At 40.8% G+C, this 22,078-nt stretch overlaps 1 protein-coding gene across 1 annotated transcript in view; it reads left to right on the top strand.

The window, feature by feature from the left end:
- Positions 1-680: 680 nt before the first annotated feature.
- Positions 681-22,078, top strand: part of KIAA1324L (KIAA1324-like ortholog) — a 174,342-nt gene continuing 152,944 nt past the window's right edge. Inside the window, exon 1 of the mRNA XM_012643503.1 lies at positions 681-1,041. Coding sequence (XP_012498957.1) covers positions 853-1,041 — 189 coding nt within the window. The 5' untranslated portion in view covers positions 681-852. The remainder of the gene's footprint in view (positions 1,042-22,078) is intronic.

Below are 22,078 nucleotides of genomic sequence, written 5' to 3'. Positions count from 1 at the left end.
GACTTTATGTGGAAATGTTTATTAAAAGGACATTAGAGACAGTGCCACAGAAAAATTCAGGTCAACTTACATTGAGCTTGCCAGGTAGATTTCTACCAACACATATGGCACCTACTGTGTACCAGGCACTCTTCCAAGTGCTATAGGTGCGTCGACTTGATCCTCAACAATTCTATGAGGTAGGTGTTGTTATTATTTTCATCGAATAGGTGAGAAAACTGAGTCACGCACTCCATCTACACCTCAGTCCTCTTTCTTCCGCGCCATTTCACGCGAACCCTGGCCACCTAGAAATTCGATCTGACTCTAGCCAGCGTAGGTCCTCACAAGGGGTGTTCCCAGGGCGCATCTGTGTGTGTTCGTGAGTGATGCGGGAAGGAGGCAGATTTTAAAGGCCCGCGGCCAGAAAACAATGTCCAGCTGCCCTGTATTTACTCTGGCTCCCTCCCCGGAGAGCCCCTCCCCTGGGCCACTGGGACCTGGAGACAGGAGGCACTACCGGAGGACCCCGGCCTCTCTCGCCGTCGTCGCCTCAGGAGCCGCGCGCAGCCCCGCCGGACCCGCCGGGCTGGGCCGCAGCCCCCGCCGCGCCACCTGCTCCCGCTCCCACGTCCCCGCCCCGCGTCCCGCCCCCGCGCTGCGCCCGCGCCCCGCGGTCCCTCCCTCCGGCGTGACGGGAGCACCGGCGCCGGCCGCCCGGGCGGCGAGCGCAGCCGAGCTGTCAGCGGGCGGACGGGCAGGGGCGAGGGAGCGACGAGCCGAGCGCGCAGCCCTCGCGGCCCGGGAGCCCGAGCTGCCGCCCACCCGGGGAGGCTGCCTTCCTGCCCGCCCGCCGACTGCGGTGCGACGAAGATGCCGCTCCTCGCCCCGGGGCCGGCGCGGGGCGGGGGCCGGGGGCGGCCGGCGGGGGTTCCCCGCCGCGGGCGCTCGCCGCCCTGGAGCCCCGCCTGGCTTTGCTGCTGGGCGCTCGCCGGCTACCAGGCGGCCTGGGCTGGGGACCTGCCCTCCGTTTCCAGCCGCCCGCTTCCCCCTTGCCAGGAGGTGAGCAGCACCTGGTCCTTTACCTGGAGTTTGCTGGGGGAGGAGGGGAGGGGGCTGCAGAGGAGGGGTGAGAGTGGTGCCTGTTTATGTCTCTGTTTACCATCACCTTTTTTCTTGCTTGGAGGACAGGAGCTTTCGTTTGCTTCGATGGGTGAAGTTGCCCGCCCCGGGTAGCTGGCCCGGAGAGGGTGTGTGGCTTTGCTGTCTCTCGGGTGATGCTTTTCTGTCCGCGCTCCTGTGTTTTGGGGCTCTGCAGGACTTTGCGGCGCCCTCTTTGTAGAGCCTGGCTTGAGTACCTGGGGTCGAGGGACAGATTTCAGGAAGGGGAGGAGACTGGGGAAGCCCCGCCAGTGGGATTTGGAGAACCATCTCATCACAGCCTTTCCAGAGAGCCAGACACAGACATCGGAGGATTTCCCACTCCTCCTCCCCGTTTCTCCACTACCCAGTCTCTACAAACGCCCTCGTCCTGCTCCCCTGCCCTCAGCCTCCTGATAAGGCCCTAGGGGTTTGCTAAGCCAGTGTGCGGTGCCACTTGGCATCCTTCTGGCAAAATGTGGATTTGAATTAGGGAAAAAAAAAGAGTTTGTACATAGAGAAGAGGCAGGTTGATGATGTAGAAAATTAGAAAAGACAGAGAATATCCACCTTTTGGGAGGTGCTTTATCCCCTGGCTGAAGCGTTGCCTCCGTGTATTTTATAACTTGAGATTATTGTTGATTTACAGCCAGAAAGGGTGATGAGACTTAGTGTGCCAAAAATTTACAAGGGGTGTCGTTGGTACTTGTATTGGGTGTTTATCTCTCCCTTTAGTGTTCCAGAAAGTGAATTCTCTTAATGAAAATCAATGAGGGGAAGGAAACAACATTTCTGACCTACTTTGAGTGATTATGTTGGGGAGGATATGAGGAGTGGATACTGTTTTTAGGAAGTTTGCTAGGAGTCGGGGTGATGGGTCATTTTATGTGGCAAAAATAGGTTAGCCAATACCCCCTCTGGGAAGAAAGACCAGGCTCTATTCCTTTGTGTATGTTGCTATAACTTCTGAGTTTTACTCAGGCTTGAACTACAGAGAATCTGTGTTCTGGACATCATTCCTCATCCGTGAATTTTCATCTTTCTCTCCTTCAATACAAGTCTCAAGACAGACTGAAATGAAAGAGAATCAGATCAAACTTGTGTGCAAACACATAGCCGTATTGTAATTGGGGGATTCAGGGTAAGTTCTCAACAAACAGCTATGTTTAATTTCAGAGTTTTTTAGTTTAATTAGCTTAATCTGTATCTACAACTTTACCTATCACCCGGGAATAATTCATTCTTTCAGGTTTCCGTAGAAAGCTGCTTCTCGGACATCCTCAGATTCAACAGTTGTGACAGGGTAAACTTTATCCTCCACCCCTGGCGCCGACCAGTCCCAATATGCAGAATCTCATTTCTTTTCTAAATTGAAAGTCTTAAGCTTCTTCTAACATTAATTCTTAGTAATGAAGAATCTGCTTGAAATAGGTAAAGGTCAGGAACAGCAGAGGTGATGGTTTTGATCAGTACAGCTAGACTAATCCTTTAGAAGAGCACATGTTCTACACATGTATAGCTAGAAAGAATGGAATAAGAATCTGCAATCTAAGACAGAAACATTGAAAAGAGAGGCAGGGAAACGACAGAGCATTCAGGAAGGCTGTATTCAATTAATCCCAGCTCCTTATTGCATTGGCTTTAAAAATTGCATATGACTCATCCTTTGAGGTCTTAAGTTTGAATTTTCCTTCTGAAAATGGAAACAAATAAAGTACCTAGGATGCTACTGAGTCTGCCTGTGGCTAGGTGCTTTTAGAAATACTAATGCACAGATCCATTTATGTTCTTCCTGATGACTGACAAACAGCTGAAAGAGGACTGACTGGGAATTAGAGGTTCCTTATAAGTAGGAGAGGCCTACTGGGTTTCCTGGGGCTGAATATGCTTCTTAGTATCTATCTGGTCTGACCAGGGGGGCTAATTTACAGAATTGATAATTGTTTCTCTCTGACATTATTTTTAAGAGAAAAGCAGGAAGGGCAAGTGATTGCCAGGCTTTGAGGGTAAGAGTCAGCTTATATTGGGGGTGGCAAAGGGTGTCCTCTTGAGCTCAGCCCTTTCCTCTGAGATATAGTTATGGGAATGTGGGCTAAACTCCTGTGGACAAAGACACAGTTATTCTGTATTCACTCCTGCCCATTTATCCCTTTCCACTCTTTATTAACATTAAAGGAGTTGAGTATCACAAAGGATAGCACTATGTGATGGACGGAGAAAAGAATGAGAGCGATGACAGTGAGGAGTTTTGAGGCTGGAAACTAAAGCCAACTCTCAATATAAGAGCATGGTGAAGAGTATGGAAAAATATGTAGGTCATTCTGAATCTCATTTCTCCCCAGTAGTTTGTTTCACCCTCGTTTATCAGTATTTTTATAAAAATAGGCTTAACTCAGTTATGTAGACTGTAATTTTCCTTGTGTGGTTTTAGAGGAAAGGAACTAAAGGAAGAGAAGCATAGAAAATTGACCTGGGAGTAATCTACTTACGATTGCCTGAGTTCAGGAAAAACCCTTCAAACAGGTAACTGTGTTATGGGTAAAAGTTTCACTTTGATTTTTTGCAGAAGATTGGATTCTGGGGTGAAGTTCATAAAATACAGCTTCCTTTGGCAAAGTCCTTGGATCATGGAGTCGAAAAGGGGAGAAAAATGATTGCTTTGGGAGGTTCAGCTGGTGATCAAATCAGCAGGGTGGACGCTCAAGCACAAACAGGAGACAGCAATAAAAGTAAAGTCAATGTGCCAGCCGATGAAGGACAGGAATAGGATATGACTTTGGTGAATAGTATTCAATGAAAAAAAAATGAGGTCTGGACATCAGAAAGTACAGAATTGCCTGGGTTTTTGTATAAGGGGACTTACAAAAGATAAGTACTTTCTTGGTTTCTTGGCCTCTGTGTTCACTTGTAAAATGATGGCAATAAACACTGACCTACCTATTTTTATTGTGAAGATGAGATGAGATCAATGTAAGTTAAAAGAAAAAAACTATATAAATGTGAGAGTCTATTTCTAGATTAGTAGAGCTAGATCCTGGTATTTCAGGAAGTGTCTACAGTGAGATCTCAGAGGCTCATAGGATAGGCCTGTCCAAGAATTGGAATGGAATTTTTGACTCAGTGAATAATAGGACTTAATGGGGCTGCCAGAGGAAAAAATATAAAGGCCAACAGATGATTCAGACAGAGTTGGAGTAAGGTGTTAGAAGATAGAGTGCATGAGAGTAAAAGAAACAGAACTAAGTGGATTATGTATGCATTATTTAAATTTGGTAAATTAAATCATGAAATAGTTGATTCTTAGTTCACTGCTCTAAAATCTTGCATAATGAGATTCTATTGGTCTCTCTGGATCTTTACTGAATGATGACTTTTGCCAACAGTTTTTATTCCACAAACATTTATTCAGTTTATACTGTGTGCCAGGCAAAATGTCACAGGATGTGAAATCACTAATTTAAAAAATACAATTTAATTAGGTAAGGATGAGACAGATATGTAAAAATATCCAGCAATGGAGTAACTTGGAGCCAGGAGAGAACAAAGGGGCAGTCAAATCTACAGGAGAGGATCAGAAAAGGCCTTATGGGGGAAGTGAATGAGACTTGAAAGATAAGTAGCAATTTGCCAAACTCTTATCTAAGAGTCAGATGTGAGTGTGGGCTAGATTGGGGGAAAGGCATTTCAGGTGTAGACCACAGATTGAAAAAGGACAAACACAAAACAGCATTGTGTCATAATTGGTTATCACTTAGCACAGTGCGTGATGAGAAGCCTAATGAGAGATGGAGTCTGAGAGGCAGGCAGCAGCCTGATGGTAAGGGACCTTATGTCATGCTAAGAAGCTGGTCTTCATTTGGTAGGTGGTAGGGAGCATAGAAAGATTTGAAAAAAAGGAGTCATAAAATATCCTTTAGTCTGGCAACAACATGGAGGCCACATTAGAGAGGAGGGAAGCAAAGAGGTGAGACCTGCCAGGAGGCAATTGTAAAGTGCAGGTAAAGGATGACAGGACCTCAGTGAAGGAGTGTCAGTGCGGATGGAATGGAGGACATGATGTTAGAAGATAGAATTGACAGTAAGTCGATGTGGAGGGTGAGTGAATGAAAGGTTCTGGCTTGATTAGAGGATGGTGCCTCCAACCTCTGTGAGAAGGAATGTGAGGAAGATGGGATAAGGAGCTTGGTTCTTTCTAGAGAGGTTGAATTTGAATAGAGTTGTTCAGTGGACAGGTATCAGGCCCTATTTTTCAGGGGCATGGTCTGGGCTGGTGTGGAGATTGGGGAATCACTTGAATGAAAGGCATGGTTGAAACTACTGGATTGGATGAAATCATCTAGGGAGTGAGAACAAAGAGGGCCAAAGACAGGACTTGAGTTTTACCAACCTGAAAGGGGGCAGAAATTGAGGAATCTACAAAAGAGACACATATGCAATGGCTAATCTAGGAGAAATGTGACAGTTGGAGTTGTGGAGGAAAGGGAGATAAGCTTTTGAAGAGGAAAGAGGTGGTTATATGTCAATTGCCCAACAAAATCCAAATAAGATGAAGACTGAAAAGAGAAGATTGAATTTGACCATTAGGTCACTGGTGATCCATGCCAGAGTGGTTCCTGTGGGATGGTGGGGATGGGTTGAGTATTAACTGGGAGGTGAGGTGGTGGTGATGGAGTAGAATTGTGTTAGAGAGCCTTCCTGGATTTGGTAAGGTTATTGGGTCTTCCAAATCCACATATATCAGAAGACTTGTAGTGGTCATGCTTTCTGTTTCAGAGTTTGAAGGGAACAGTTGAGAAATATCCTTTGTGCAAGTCTCTGAAGGTCACGGGCTATGGTTGGAGGTGTCAGAGATTTAAAGTCACACTGTCACTGAGTTAGGACTCAGCCTTTGTTTTCAAGCAGTTTATATAATTAATCTTGCCTGTTAATGCCTGCGGAGGTGAATTTTCCATTTCAAGTTCTTATGCTGAGAACCATTTCTCATGTTTTAGGCAAATGTGAGCAAGTATTCACACCATCAATATTTACAATATAAAACTAAGAGTTGACAGATCTGTGAAGTGTCATATTTTAGCACAAGGGATGGAAATAGCAGAGCACAGTGTAGAGTGGCACATTTTCCTTTCATAGTGTAATTTTTTATTGTTGAAAACACCAGTAAATTTTGATTGCCTTTTCTTTCCTCCTGAAGAAACCATGGCTAATTCTCTTTCTTTTTTGCTTTTTAAAGTCTACATTATATGTTATATTTCAGTATTCAACACATATTTATTATGTACTTATACCAGGTACTGACAGTAAACCGAAGAACAAAACATATGACACCTGTCCCCTGGAGCTTTATAATCTCATGGGAGCAGGTTCAAAACAAAACCACACATCATATAATTACATTTGCCGTAAGTGCTGTGATGGAAAATTACTACGTGCATTGACAGGATATAGCCACCTTAGTTGGCTGAGGGCAGGGGAATTACCCAGGAAAAGATGTTTAAACTAAGACCCAAAGAATGAGTAGGAGTTAGTTGGATGAAGGTTGTGGGTGATGGAGATAGAACATCTCAGACAGAGGAAGCCTGCTGGCCTAGATCAATTCCTATGTCCTCCCTTAACCTTTCTTGGACTAGCAAAGACAAAGGATTTTTTCTCTTCTCAGAATTCTAGTCATAGCCTATTGTTTACTTTCTGGCACATGCATGCTGTCCTACAAATGGTTTGCATGTATGCAGCGACCCTATGTGGATGGGTGAGCTGTCCTCTGTACAAGGGCACACAGATGAGGGGGCAAGTAAGAGCAGGAACCCATCCAGTGCTCAGTTTCCCCAGCCCTCTGCCCTGGCACAGGTCTGCATTCATCTGGAGGAAGGGTTACCTTTTCCCAGTTCAAATGACCAGAGGGGGCACCATTTTCTAAGTCACACAAAGACTCCATATGCTTTACCAGAGGCAACAAACACACAAACCTTATCACTCACCAAGTACATAATATGTTCATTGAGAGTAGGGATTGCATCATCTTGTTTACCAAACAGTGAGTAAATATCTTTTTGTTTAAGGCATGTTTGGGATTTAAAAAATGAGTAAGATGTGTTCTCTTCTCTGGGAGCATTAATCACTGTGGTAGAAATATAGTAAGTGGGCGGCTTCTGATTTTTTAGTTATAAACAGGAATTGATCTTTATGGTACATTTAATTCTCACTGACATCTCATTTTGGTTGCACCAGATTTAAGACTGTGAAATAAAAACCCAATGATCAGAATACACTGGTTTACTCTCAACTCAGTTGCAACTGTGGAGTTGAAGATACTATTTATTATCCTTATTCAAAGCTTCAATTTTTAAGTCTCTTTCTCTAGGTCATTGGTTCTCAAAGTGTGATCCTAGGACCAGCAGTGTCAACATTACTTAGGAACTTGTTAGAAATGCAAGTTCTTGGGCCCTGGACACAACCTACTAAATCCGAAACTCTGGAGTTAAAGTCCAGTGAGAACCATTGCCCTCACTATAAAGTACAGAATACAGTTTGGTTGCATGAAATCCAGAGACCTGTTTCATTGCTAAAATTCCTTAACATGTCACCCTTGCTTACTTCCTGTTTCTTCAGAGCATCTTAGAAACTGCTTAAATAGTCACATCAAATGGACCATGAGATTCTCCCATTACCATGAAGTACATCAGCAAGCATTTCTTAATTTTCTTCTCTGCACCAGGAACTATGTAAGATACTGATGATAAAACAGGATGCAGAGAATATTGTCATCATTCTCTAGGAGCTCACAGCCTGATAGAAGAAGCAAACGTCGAAATTAATAAGTACATTTTCCTTAGAGCAATATTAAAATAGAAAAACATGGTGATATTAAGAGGGAATGGTTAGCCTTGTTAAATGTTTGCTACTTATGGGTAGGGTGGTGTTTACATTTTGCTTCAACTGCAAAGTGTCTTCCTGTTATAGTACAAGTAGTAAGTGTTTAAGGTAATTAAAGAACCTGATTCAGATCTGAGCCCCGCCACTGGTTTGTGTGACCTTGAGCAAATCAACCCCTTTGAATCTTTCCTTATCTGGAAATGGAGAGAGTAAATCCTGCTTTATCTATGTTAGAATTTCTGTGAGGATCAAGCTAATGCATTTGAAAGTGCTTTGTAAATTCTAATGCAGTGGCTGATATTAGTTGTTATTCTCGTGAAAGTAAAGAACTGTGTTTCTCAGGGGATGGATTGAAGTGTGAAAGAACTGGGATGTGGATAAGCTAATTTGTTTACTTAAAAAGTCTTTTATGGGACTATTTTTTTCTACCTATTGAAGTTGTGTGTTTTGAAACATCGAACCCAGTTTATTGCTGTGTCATCACTCAAACTTTTATAGCTTCAAGCATCTCATACTCTCTTGGTTTTTCTCTTACCCCACTGTAATCCTTCTCAGTCTTTGCCAGTTTCTCCTCATCTCCTCGACTTCCTTACTTCAGCATGTTCCAGGGCTTACTCCTTGGACCTCATATCTTTTCTGTCATCCTTATACTCTTGGGAATGTCACCTAGTCTCTTGGCTTTAAATACCAACTACACATGGATAGCTTCCAATGTACAGCTCCTGCGTGGACCATCCCCTGGATTCCCATCAAGCATAGCTTCCATGTTACCAGTTGGATAGGTGCCTCAAGTTTGACATGTCCCAAACATAAGTCAAAAACTGTCATTCTTCTGCCCTAAAGCCTCATTCAGAACGAAAGCTCTGATGGTGGCCTTCAAGGCCCAACATGATCTGGCCTCTATGAGGCCTCTAATGTTAGCTCTTACTACTCTCCCTGCCTTTTTTGTTTGTTTGTTTTGTTTTTTGAGACAGAGTCTCGCTCTGCTGCCTGGGCTAGAGTGCAGTGGCATCCTTGTAGCTCACTGCAGCCTCAAAGTCCTGGGCTCAAGCGATCCTTCTGTCTCAGCCTCCCTCCCGAGTAGATGGGACTGTAGGCATGCGCCACTATGCTTGGCTATACTCTCCCTGTCTTAGTCCGTTTTATGCTGCTATAACAGAATACCATAGACTGGGTAATTTATAATGAACAGAAATTTATTTGGCTCATGGCTCTGGAGGTGGAGAGGTCCACGTCTGGGGGACCACATTACAGGTTGCACAGAGTCCAACATATCTCATTCAAAGAAAATAGCATGTGTAAAAGCACAAGAATTAAATAATATGATTATTTCCAGGGACAGTATTAAAGGAGTGAGTGGGAATGACAGGAGGGGGCAGAGACTGAGGATCTTCTGAAGCAAGCTGTGGGAAGCCACTGACATCAAATCAGAAAGATTATTCTCTCTGCAGATGAAGGAAGATGAAAGGAAAATCGTATTGGATGCAGGAAAATTGGTAGGAGACTGTTGTCTCACCCATGGGAAGGAAAAAAAAAACCCAACAGTTATGCAGATGACAGTGTGAATGGAGAGGGAGGGAGGAGGTGGATGCAGCATTTATTAAAGAGATCCTGTTTTCAGGAATGTGTGTCTGAGTGATAAATTTCAGTCCCTCATGATTTCTAGGTTTTTGGTCTGAGTAGATGCTGCTACTTTTCATTGAGATTAAAAATTCAGGAGGAAGAAAAAGAGGAGTAAGAGGGTGGGAGAAATAGGATGAGTTCAGTACTGGACATCCTGAGTTTAAAGTGCCCAAGGGACAGCCAAATGGTGCTCTCCTAGAGACAGTTAGAAATACAGGAGCACAGCTGAGAGACAGCTTGGGAGCCATGAGCCCATAAAGAGATAATTGAAGCCACTGGTGTTGATGAGGTCACCTAGGCTCTGACATATAGTAAGAGCAGTGCGTCGAGACTGCTTAGGGCAACGTCAGCATTTAAGAAGCAAGCAGAGCCAGAAGCATTTGAGAATGAAACTAAGAAGGCACAGCGAGTACAGAGTGATTAGCACAGAAGTTGGCTCACGAGGAGACCAGTAAATCTGGAGTATGCCATAGACATGGTGATTCTTGATATTCAGCAAGGCAGTTGAATTATTGTCATATTTTTATGGGCAAGATGCAGAAATATGTGATAAATGATGAACATTAGGCAGATTCTTGGCTATTTGATCAAATGTACCCTAAGGTTATTTAAGGAATTGATGCTAAGCTGAAAGAAGATCTCCAGTGCAGTACCTTTGGGTTTAGTATCTAATCTCTGTCCTGTTACTATTTACTATGGCCATTTTAAACAATACTTTGGTTTTGAGAAGCTAAAACCAAATTTTATGAAGTCAGAAAGCTGAGGAGGATGCCTAATGAGTTGGAAAACAGAATTAGAATTCAAAATGATTTGGAAAGGCTAGAATAATTGGCAAAGAAACATAATTGGTTCAAATGTAGACTGTTCTTCTTGGTTCTGAAAATTAGATGTTCAAGCTAGGATGGAGAAATCTTATTTAAAAGTACTTTTGAAGCCACAGATGTCACATGGCTGCTAAAAGCAAGGTTGAAGGGTCATAGGCTCTATTAATGAGCAGAATGCTTGATTCATGGAAGGTAGACATTTCAGTTAGGTCATTAATTCAACTTAGGTGCAATATTTGAAGAGGGATATTGACAAAGGGCAACATTGGCTTGAGATGTTGAATTAGGATGATGAGTTCATTGGAAACTATGTCACATGAAGAGTTACCAAAGGAATTGGGGATGTTTGAGCTTGGAAAAGACTTGAGGGGGCCACAATATAAGCTTCAGACCTGTAAAGTGCAGCCATGTATAGCAGGTATTGGTATTATATAATGCTCATTTACAGGACAAGATTTGGATTAGCGGGTAACAGACAGAAGACTGCAGGATTTAGTTCATCCAAGAAAGTGTTTTATATCTGTAGGAGTCGTGAACTGCTTATTTGTACTCTGAAAATTGCAGAACTTCTGTGTTGGATGGACTGCTGACCTGGGTTGCGTCCATGGGAACAATGAGTTCTATTTACTGCACTGTGCCTATATTACCATGATGGATTTAAGGGGCAGTTCAATGACCACTCAAGGTTATATGCATACCTACTGTAACAGGCGGGAAGATAAATCTTTGCCCTTGGTGTTTTAGTCCTAAGACATATTCTTTCTTATTCTGTTATACTTAGTACTTTATTCTAAGATTGCTACGATGTAAAGAAAAACCAATGCCCTTTGTTGTTTAGTCTAACATCCAAAAATTGAGAACAAAAAGAATTGTACATTTGAAAATTTAATGCAGATTTCTGTTTGATAATTCTTGGGCATATCAATAATGCATACTAGGAAATAACTGGAACCAAAATAACAGTTGTTGCTTAAACATTTCTGAGTCTGTTATGCTAGGGAAGTGCTTCCCTATCTAAAGAGCAGATAAATATTAACATCATTTTCTCTAGTTGTTTTTTATGGTTTCATTTTTATATTTGTCATGCTTTAAAATTAAAAGAGTGCATTCTAGAAAAATTAAGCAATAAAAACACCCATAATCCCCTAAATAAGCACACCACTCTTAACATCTTAGCATTTGTAGGAGGAATAATAAATAATGAAAACAATAGCCAGGTACAATTTTAAGTACATTTTACGTATTAACTGAGTAACTCATCATCCCCCAAACTCAGATGAGCTGGGTCCTAATATTTTCCAGTGAGGTTAAGTTACTTGTGAGCCAAGGCTGCTGCCCCAGAGCCCACATTTTTTTTTTTTTTTTTGAGACAGAGTCTTGCTCTGTTGCCCTGGGTAGAGTGACATCATAGCTCACTGAAACCTCAAACACCTGGGCTCAAGCGGTCTTCTTGCCTCAGCCTCCTGAGTAGTTGGGACTACAGGTGAGTGCCATGACTCCTGGCTAATTTTTCTACTTTTAGTAGTAGAGATGGGGTCTCACTCTTGGCTCAGGCTGGTCTTGAAATCCTGAGCTCAAGCAGTCCTCCCACCTTAGCCTCCCAGAGTGCTAGGATTATGGCTGTGAGCCACTGTGCCCAGCCCCCACACTCTTAATTCTTAGGATATACTGCCTCTATCACATATATCAAATGTCCTTTACGTATGTTTGATTATGAATGTACACATATGGTTACAGAATGGGAATATTCTGCACATACAGTTTGGTAAACTTTTCGTTTTTGCATTTAACAATATGTGTGAACTTACTCCTCTATTTTGACTCATTAAGAATTTTATTTGGTGCTTGATATAAATCTCTGACTTTGTTCTTTGAATAGCCAGTTTTCACAAATAGTATTTTGAATAATCCCTAATTTATTCTTTCTCTATTGATTTGTTTTACATACCATCTATTGTGTATATGGGTGTATATCTATTCTTTATAATTTACTTTATATATATGACATCTGTAATATACATGCACAGACATTTGATTTATTTTGAGCTGTTTTCTATACTTTTGATTTTTTTGTACCAAGATTGCACATAGACTTATATGGTTTTATATGATACTTCTTATTTTTCTTTTGTTCAAAGATTTCTCAGCTGTACTCATTTAGTCTTCCAGTTCAACTTCAGAATAATTTTGAAAAGTTTCAAAATTTCTCTTGGATTCTGTTAAATCTCTTCATTTATTTGGAGAAAATGTCATTTTTGTAGTAATATCTTCATATTTAAAGACATAGTCTATTTCAGCATTTATTGAAGCATTCTGTATTTCTCATAGCACAGTCTTTGTATTCCTATTTTATGTTACTATTTTCCGTGATAGTTTCTCCCAACCATTTTACTTTTTATTAATAATTGATTTTTCCTCGATATGTTGAAAAGCCATTGGTTTTTGGAAATTAATTGTATATCTAGTTTCTTACAGAGCTGTCTTTGTTAATTCTAACGTTTTGCCAGTTAATTATCTTCGATTTTCTTGATAACAAGTACTATTTGTTGAGTGGTTAAATGTGTGAAACGCTTTTCTCACAGCAATCTATACCTTCGCTATTAGAGATGAGGAAACTGAAGCTCAAAGGCAATTAATAGCTTGCAAAAGATGACAAAACTAGTGAGCCATAAAGCTGGGATATATTTGTCTCCAGAGACCTCACTTTCCACTGAACTCCACTACCTCCCCCTCTGCCCACACGGAACTGATGTATGCTTACAGCTCTCCACCACTGATTTGTAGAGGCTACGTGTTTAATCTTATTAGGTGTGTCAGGCATCTATTTACAGTTTTCCCACAGCAGTCGTTCATTTTCAGATGATTCTTTTTTCTCAAGGTAGTAAGTAATCTCTTTCTCATGTGTTTCAGGAATCTTTCGTTTCCTCCAAGGCAGATGCTAGTTTTCCACATGTTTTCACAAGAAGAGCTCTACGTACTGCTGTGTTTTACTCACACACAAGGTGTGTAGGTGGCCATTGGTCCTCCTCTCTTGAGGATGGCATATCTGTGCAGAGTCTGTAGCCCAATTTCTGCTGTCTGGCAAACTCCCTTCCCATGCTATGCTGATGAACTGAGGAGATCTCATTCTGTTTCTGTCAGATTCTTGATTAGGAGAATTTGTTTTAAAGAAGCAGAGCTGTCTGTAGTTCTTCCGTGGTCAGCAGCACATGACGGTACAGGACCTAGGGCATTTTCTGCCTCTGTCTTTATCTGTACATCCTTTATTCTGGGAATAAAGGATGTAGATGAAGAGGTAAGTGAGAGTAAGGTGTGTTAGTTAGTCCAATGTCGTCTCAAACCAGAAACCTGTAAAACTTCAAAAATAAAAGGCCTTTCTCTGTTATTGAAAAAACAGTATATACCAAAGAAAATTCAGAATTAAAATTCATGGACCATAATTTTATCATTTTATTACATTTTAGTGATTTTTTTCTCTTTCTTATCCCTATTTCTATCTTCTAAGACTTATTCGTAGTTATTTTGGCCCAGGCATTGTTCTAAATGTTTTAACATATTAACCCGTTTAATAACAATCATTTGCTATTAGTTCATTCGTTGTTCATATGTAAATGATACTACTTTAAAGTGATATTCAGATATTTTATGGGAAAGTTAAACCATTGCCTCAATCTTTTTTTAAAAACTTTACTGAAGAATAATTGAAGTACACTAAACTATATATTTAAAATGTACGAGTTGGTCAGTTCTGACATATGTATGCACTCATGAAACCATCATCATAATCAAGATTGTCATTTTCAACAGCCCCAAAAGTTTCCTGCTTCCCTTTGTAATCCAACCCTTCCTGCACTCTGTCCCTAGGAAGCTACTGACCTGCTTTCTGTCACTGCAGATCAGTTGCATTTTCTAGAATCTTAGATAAATGGAATTGTATTGCACATACTCTTTTTTTGCCCAGCTTCTTTCACTTAGCATGATGATTTAGAGGTTTATTCACATTGCGATGTGTATCCAATTTGTTCCTTTTTATTGCTGAGTAATATTCCATTATATGGCTATACCACAATTTGTTGTTTAATATACCTATCTATTTTTAACATAATATAGTTCTAATCACAGTATTTGATATTCTTAAACTTGAATATGATAATGTAATCTATGAACATGAAGAACTAATTAGTGAGTACTCCAAATAGGTTGTTTATAAAGTTGAGCAGCAACAGTCTAAAATGTAAACGTAAGCACTAAGGGACTCTTGGCATTCTGAGCTATTCCTCGAGGCGATTTTCTGTTTCACTCTATATTTAGTGCTATTCTGATAAATCTTGATATTTGAAGAGCTAATAATTTGGTTAGATATGCGTGTTGTAGGAACGACTTTCACTTGCCTGACTGTCTGTAGATCATTTCATTATCAGTTAATGAAGGCATGTCTCTCAGAGTGCAGATAAGAAAGGTAGATCTCACAGCACTTATTCAGAGGCTAAAATGAAGACTGTTTAGTTTGTGGTAATGTAGATAATGCATACTCTATAGATAATAAGAGCAGTCTTTTTTTTGAGTTCAACTGGAAGAACAAACATATTCATTATTAATTGAAATTATATTACTATTGCTAAAGAAAAATCAGGAATTAAATTTAATAAAGTTTATTTGAGCAAGAAAAAGTTTCTAGAACTGGGCAGCATTCCTGATGAAGTTGAATGTCCCTACCTACAAACTGGTGGGTTATATTTGTAACCAGAAAACAGAAAAATGACGTACAGAAAGTACTTTACTGGTATGGCTCAGCATTTGCTTTATTTGGGACTAATTTGGCAGTTTTCACCCTTCGATGGCTGAAGGTTCAGCTCCTGTGATTGGCTGAGACTCCACTACTTGTTACAAGAGTAGTTGTAACTGTAACCCACTTCCAGGTTAGGTCACAGTTCACTGTGTACAGAGAAACCACTATGCCAAACTTAATGCATGAAGCAGCTTTTGGCCAAACTTAATTCAATACTGTAAATCACAAATCCAGTACAGTAACTAGGTTTAGTTTCCCCTTCTCTTCCCTTCCCTTCCCTTTTTCTCTTTCTCTTTCTCTCTCTTTCCCTTCCCTCTTTCTCTTTCTCTCTTGTGATGGGAATTTGGTTGACTAATATGTTTGCATTTAGAGCAAGATAAGAGAGACTGATGGTGATTCTGCGAGTTTTGAGGACCCTTAAGTCTTTCTTTGTTTGTTGTTCCAGGAAGACAAAAGGTACTGGTATCTACTATGACTGACTAAAATGTCCCATCTAGGTTTCTCTCTTCTTAGAATCCATCTTCTGTAACAGTAGGTGATGACCTTAACAGGACAGGGAGAATGAATGTAACTCACTTGGCATCATAGTAGCAAGTTCTGAAATTTCTATGATGGACACAGATACAGGCGGGCTAGTCCTTAACCTGATCTTTTCAACTGTGGCTTTTCTTCTAACCTTCTGTTCAAAACCAGACTCTTTACCTTTGTTTCCTCAATTCTCTGCTCTCTTTTCAACTCACTGTCCTCTGGTTTTTATCCCAATTGTTTTCCTAAATCTCTTGTTATGTTAGTAATCATCTAATTACCAGTGGTTTCTTTAATCCTCGTCCTACCCTATCTCTCTGCAGCATTTGACCCTACTTCCAGGATGCTACTCTCTTGCTTTCTGAGACACTTCAGTGTTGTGTCACTCATTGTTATATCCTGATTTCTTTATCTAGCCAGTCTTCTATGACCTCTTTTTAAATGTTGGTTGTCCCAGGTTTTTGCTTTTGGTCATCTTATAGATGTCCTTTCTGAGTGATCTTATCAATATTTCCTTTTATTCTTATTTTTCTGTACATGGAAGTAATATATACTTATAAACAATTTGAATAATTTGAACAAGCAAAAAAGAATCACCTGCAATCCCACCTATGGAGAACCATTGTTGACACTTTTTAATCCAACTGCCTGTCTTACCTACAACCTTTGTTTAAATGACTCTTAAATCCAACTTCCAATGTTTAGTTCTCCATCAAGTTCCAAAAGCACATCTATAACTCCTTAAATTATAAAAAGTATTATGAAAGCACATCCTTTTCTTTAAGGAGATCATAGTCTAATGAAGTGGCTGTCAACCTGGCTGTACATTAGAATCATAGATCAATAATTTATTTCCAAATTAGGAATCTCTGAGGACAGGGTCCAGGAGCCAGTGCACAGCCAGGGTTAGGAATCACTTGTTTAATGGCTATTTTTCAAAGTGCCATTTATTGAACACCTGCTCTATACCAGGCAATGTGGTATTTATTTGTTCTTTCAACAAATATTTATTCAGCCCCTCTTTTGTGTTTGTCCCTGGCCTAGATACCAGGAATACATCAGAGAACAGAGTTCCTGTTCTTATAGAGTTTATAGAATGGTAGAAAGAGATAGACATTATACAAATACATGACAAATGGTGGTAAGTGTAGGAAGAAAAATAAGGGAGGTAATGGGATGGGGGTGTGTGTCTATCTGAAAAATCAGAAAAGGGATTTTGATGTCATGGCATTTGAACAGTGCCTGAGTAAAGAGAGGGATCAAACCTGCAGACATCTGGGGGAACAGCTTCCAGGCATAGGAAAGAAGTGCAAAGACCCTGAGATAAGCATATGCTTGGCATGTTCAAAGAAGAGTGACCCATTGTGGCTTGAGTAGAATGAGAAGGGCACATGGCAGGAGATGAGAACACAGAGGACAGGTGGGAGAAGTGTAGTAGATCACATGGTACCTTTTAGGGTATGTTAAAATTCAACGGAAATCAAGCAGGTGGGAGGGGGAGAAGGGGATGGGTAAAATCACACCTAACAGGTACAGTGCACGCTATCTGGTGATGGGCACACTTATAACTTTGACTCAAACTGTACAAAAGCAATTCATGTAGCCAAAACATTTGTACCCCTGTAATATTCTGAAATTAAAAAAAATTTGCCTTTTATTCTGAATGAAATGAAAGCCATAGAGGGTTTTGGGTACAGCAGTAACATGATATGATACATGTGTGAAAAGATCAGTCTGGCTGCAATGTGGGAAACAGACTGCTGGAGATGTGAGAACAGATGAGTTAGGTTATTACAATAATCTAGGTGGGGCATTATGGCAGCTTAGATTAAGGTTCTAGGGGTGGAATGGTGAGAAGTGATTGGATTCTGTATATGTTTTGTATATAAAATATATTTTTATGTACGTATTCTTTTCTTTCTTTCTGTTTTTTGAGACAGGGTCTTGCTCTGTTGCTCAGGCTAGTGGGCAGTGGCATCATCATAGCTCATTGCAAGCTCAAGCTCCTGGGCTCAAGCGATTCTCCTGCCTCAGCCTCCTGGGTAGCTGAGTCTTCAAGTGCAAGCCTCCTGCCTGGCTAATTTTTCTATTTTTTGTAGAGACAGGATCTCGCTGTTGCTCAGGATGGTCTTGAACTCCTGGCCTCAAGCGATCCTCCCACCTCGGCCTTACAAAGTGCTAGGATTATAGGTGTGAGCCACCACACCTGGCCTATATACACATTTTAAAAGAGATGATATGATAGGCTTTACTAAAATCTCCTAAAGAGTGACTTTAGCTAGAGAAAGAAGTTGTCAAGGACCAAATGCTGGGGCACATCAAGAATTAGGAGAACTGATGGAGAATGGTATCCCCGAGGGTCTTTTCAATGAGCAGTTTTGATTGAGTGTTAGAGGCAAAAACTTGGTTGGAGTGGGTTCAGAGAGAATGGGAAGAAAGGAGGAAAACACAATGAGAACAGACAATTCTTTTGACGAGCTTTGCTGTCAAAAGAGTGGGGGTGGGGGAGAAAAGTGGCAGTAACTGAAGGTGAATGTGAAAATGGATACGTGGTGAGAGTAATGCTGAACAAACAATAATGTTTCTTCCAAATGCAAGATTTTGTTCTAAGAATAGCAACTCTGGTTTTATTTTTAATTTATGATATCTTATTTAAGAATGTCTTAAAATTAGGCATACTTATAACTTTCTGTCTTTTAATGTGAAACATTTTGATTAAGCTGAGCCATTTTATTAATAGCACAGGACTATTCCCCCTTTCTAGTTTGGGGATACCCTTTGGTATTACTTTGCCAGGGCAGCTATAACAAAGCCATGGTAGTGTGCTTTAATTTCTTGCTTTTTACTTTTTGTGTATCTGTTGTAGGTTTTTTGATTTGAGGTTACCACGAGGCTTGCAAAAAACATTTCATAACCAATTATTTTAAACATGACAACTCTGTTTACAAACAAATGAATAAACAAGCAAAGAGAAGTCTAAAAGAAATTCTCCCCTTTAACGCCATCCCCCTCTGCTTTTTGTTTTTTCCATCTGTATCTTTTTATACACTCTATCTCTCAAGAAGCTGTGGTAGTTATTTTCAATAGGTTTGTCTTTTAGTCTTCCTACTCAAGATAATATGTAATTGGTTTATACGCTGCAATTACAGCAGTAGAGTATTCAGTATTTGTGTCCTTACTATTATCAGTGAGTTGTATACCTTCAGAAGATTTCTTATGGTTCGTTAATGTGCTTCTCTTTTAGATTGAAGAGCTCCTGTTAGCATTTCTTGTAGAACAGATCTGGTGTTAATGAAATCCTTGAGCTTTTGTTTGTCTGGTAAAGTGTTTCTGCTTCATGTTTGAAGGATGTTTTTCAGGGTATACTATTCTCGGGTTAAGGTTTTTTTTCCTTTAGCACTTTGAATATGTCATGCCATCCTCTCCTGGCCTGTAAGGTTTGCATGAAAAGTCTGCTGCCAGACGTATCGGAGCTCATTTACATGTAATTTTTTCTTTTTTTCTTCCCTTAGGACCTTTTCTTTATTTGTGATCTTCAGGAGCTTGGTTATTCAATACCTTGAGGTAGTCTTGTTCGGCTTAAATCTGCTTGGTGTTCTGTAACCTTCTTGTACCTGAAAATTGATATCTTTCTCTAGGTTTGGAAAATTCTCTGTTATTATTTCTTTGAATAAACCTTCTACCCTAATCTCTCTCTACATTCTTTTTCAGGCCAATAATTCTTAGATTCACCCTTTTGAGGCTATTTTCTAGATCTTGTAAACGTGCTTCATTCTTTTTTATTCTTTTTTCTTTTTTCTCTTCTGACTGTGTATTTTCAACTAGCCTGTCTTCAAGCTCACTAATTCTTTCTTCTGCTTGGTCAATTCTACTGTTAAGAGACTCTGATGCATTTCTCAGTTTCTCAATTGAATTCTTAAGCTCCAGAATTTCTGCTTGATTTCTTTTTTTAAATCAATCGCTGTTAAATTTCTCTGGTAGGCTTCCTTCTCTTTGTTGTCTTGAAGTTCACTGAGCTTCTTCAGGACAGCTCTTTTGAATTCTGTGTCTGAAAGTTCACATATCTCCACTGCTCCAAGATGGGTCACTGGTACCTTATTTGGTTTGTTTGGTGAGGTCATGTTTTCCTGCATGTTCTTGATGCTTGTGGATGTTTATTGATTTCTGGGATGAATTAGGTATTTTAATCTTCCTAGTCTGGACTTGTTTGAACCCATCCTTCTTGAGAAGGCTTTCCAGGTATTCAAAGGGAATTGAGTGTTGTGATCTAAGTCTTTGGTCACTGCAGCTGTGTCAGTACTGGGGGTGCCACAAGCCCAGTAATGCTGTGACTCTCACAGCCTCCTGGTGGTACGACCTTGGTGGACTTGGGTAAGGTATGGGAGAATCGCCTGGGTTACCAGGCAGAGTCTCTCACTCTCTTCCCTCACTCTCTGTGTTAGGCTGCTGAAGTTGGTAGAGGAGTGACGTGGGCACTGCCTTGTGGCCATCAGCACCAGGTCACACCTGAAGCCAGCCCAGTCTCACCCAAAGCTTGTGGTGACTGTTGTCCGGCTACCTCTGATGTTTATTTAAAGCCCAAGGGCTCTTTAGTGAGTAGGCAGTGAATCCTGGCAGGACTCATTCCTTCCCTTTAAGGCAGCATGTTTCCTTTTGGCCCAGGGTGGGTCCAGAAATGCCTTTCAGGAACTAAGGCCTGGACTCAGGGCCTTCAGCACTCCGCTTGGTACTCTATTTTACTGTCTGAGTTGGTACCCAAGTTGTAAAACAAAGTCCTCTGAACTTTCCCCTTTCCTTTCCCCAAGTGGGAGAAGACTCCTTGGGCCACACTGCTTGTAATTTGTGGTCGTGGGGGGAGTGACGCAGGCACTGGCTTGGCCACCACTGCTGATGTCTCACCAGGTTATGTGCACCCCAAGTCCACTGGCTCTGAGTCAGCACAGCCACAGGAATTGCCCAAGGACTGCAGCCCTTGTGGCCCGACTATCTTATGAATTTAGTCCAGGCCCAAGGCTATTCTTTGTCAGCTGGTGGAGGGGCTAGCTGGAACTTGGGTTTCCTGGTAGAGGATTTCTCCCTGATTGGGCTGGTCTAAGTGCTCCCTCGTGGGCACTGGCAGAATTCTGCCCTGTGCTGTGTTCGCCTGTGCTAAGGAGCCCCGAGTTTGAGTGCAAAGTCTCAAAATCACTTCAACTGCTCTCCACCCCCAGATTCTCTTTCCACTTGGTGCTAGGTAGTAATGGCACTGCTGGGGAAGGGTGGCCTAGGCAATGCAAGGTTGTCTCTTCTGCCCTCCTCAGTGCCTCTTTCCATGAAATAATGTTAAAACCAGGTAGTATGCTCGTTCACCTGATTTTTGGTTCTTCCAAAGGTGCTTGCTTACATGGATAGTTGTTGAATTTGGTGTTTGTGTGGACGGACTATTGCTGGACGTTTCTATTTGGCCATCTTGCTCCAGCCCCCTCCCCTTATAGTCTTAAGGCAGACTACTTATTATACCTAAAATGAGCAAAACATTTTGTTGCAAAAATTAATGTTAAAATAAAATCCTTATTTGAATATTTCTCAAATGACTTTCTGGCTTGGAATCCTAACCTTCAGCCATGCCCTAAAATAGCCGCTGAATGGAATGAATCTCTTGAGAGAGACTTGATTTTTTGTAACTTTGTGTACTTTAAATAATTTTTTAAAATTTCATACTGTTTAAACATTAAAAAAATGATTCAGTAAGAGACATACTTTTTTCTAGAGTAAAATAGCAAACATGTTCTCAGTGGTGTCTCCAAGGATAACACCTAGCAGTAGTTCAGATACTAACCATATTCAAGCAGAAAATTTCTTAAGGATAGATTCTTATCCTGGCTTCACAGTCTACCTCATTAACGACCATGGCTCACTCTGAATTGAATCTTCCTCTGTATTCGTGAAATCACAGCTTCTCCCTTACTTCCTCAGGTTCAGTGACTCTGGAAAGGCATCTTTTCTTGGTTCTTTCTCACTGACTATACTGATGAAAATACAAAGAGCATATGGAAGCAGATATATGCGTAGGTCTTGATTTTATGTTTTGGTGGACTGGTTTATTCAAGCAAATACAACAGGAGAACCTGTTTGTTTAACATTTTCTTTTGTGCCATTTGCTAGTTTTTCTCTTTCCTGGCCTGGCCTACGAGAAATGTACACTTTTATTTCTATACCAATTGACAGAAACTTCCAATTGACAAATGTTTCAGTGAATTAATTAGCTGCTTGAAAAATATGTGTCTAACATGTTGAAGAATTTTGAAGAATTGTGCTCAAATTTGATTTTGTTTGAAATGAAATTATC

Source organism: Propithecus coquereli, unplaced genomic scaffold, assembly GCF_000956105.1.
Source record: "Propithecus coquereli isolate 6110/MARCELLA unplaced genomic scaffold, Pcoq_1.0 Scaffold199, whole genome shotgun sequence".
NCBI lineage: Eukaryota > Metazoa > Chordata > Mammalia > Primates > Indriidae > Propithecus > Propithecus coquereli.
Note: the sequence above shows the minus strand (reverse complement) of the source record. Positions and strands in the feature narration are given on the sequence as shown.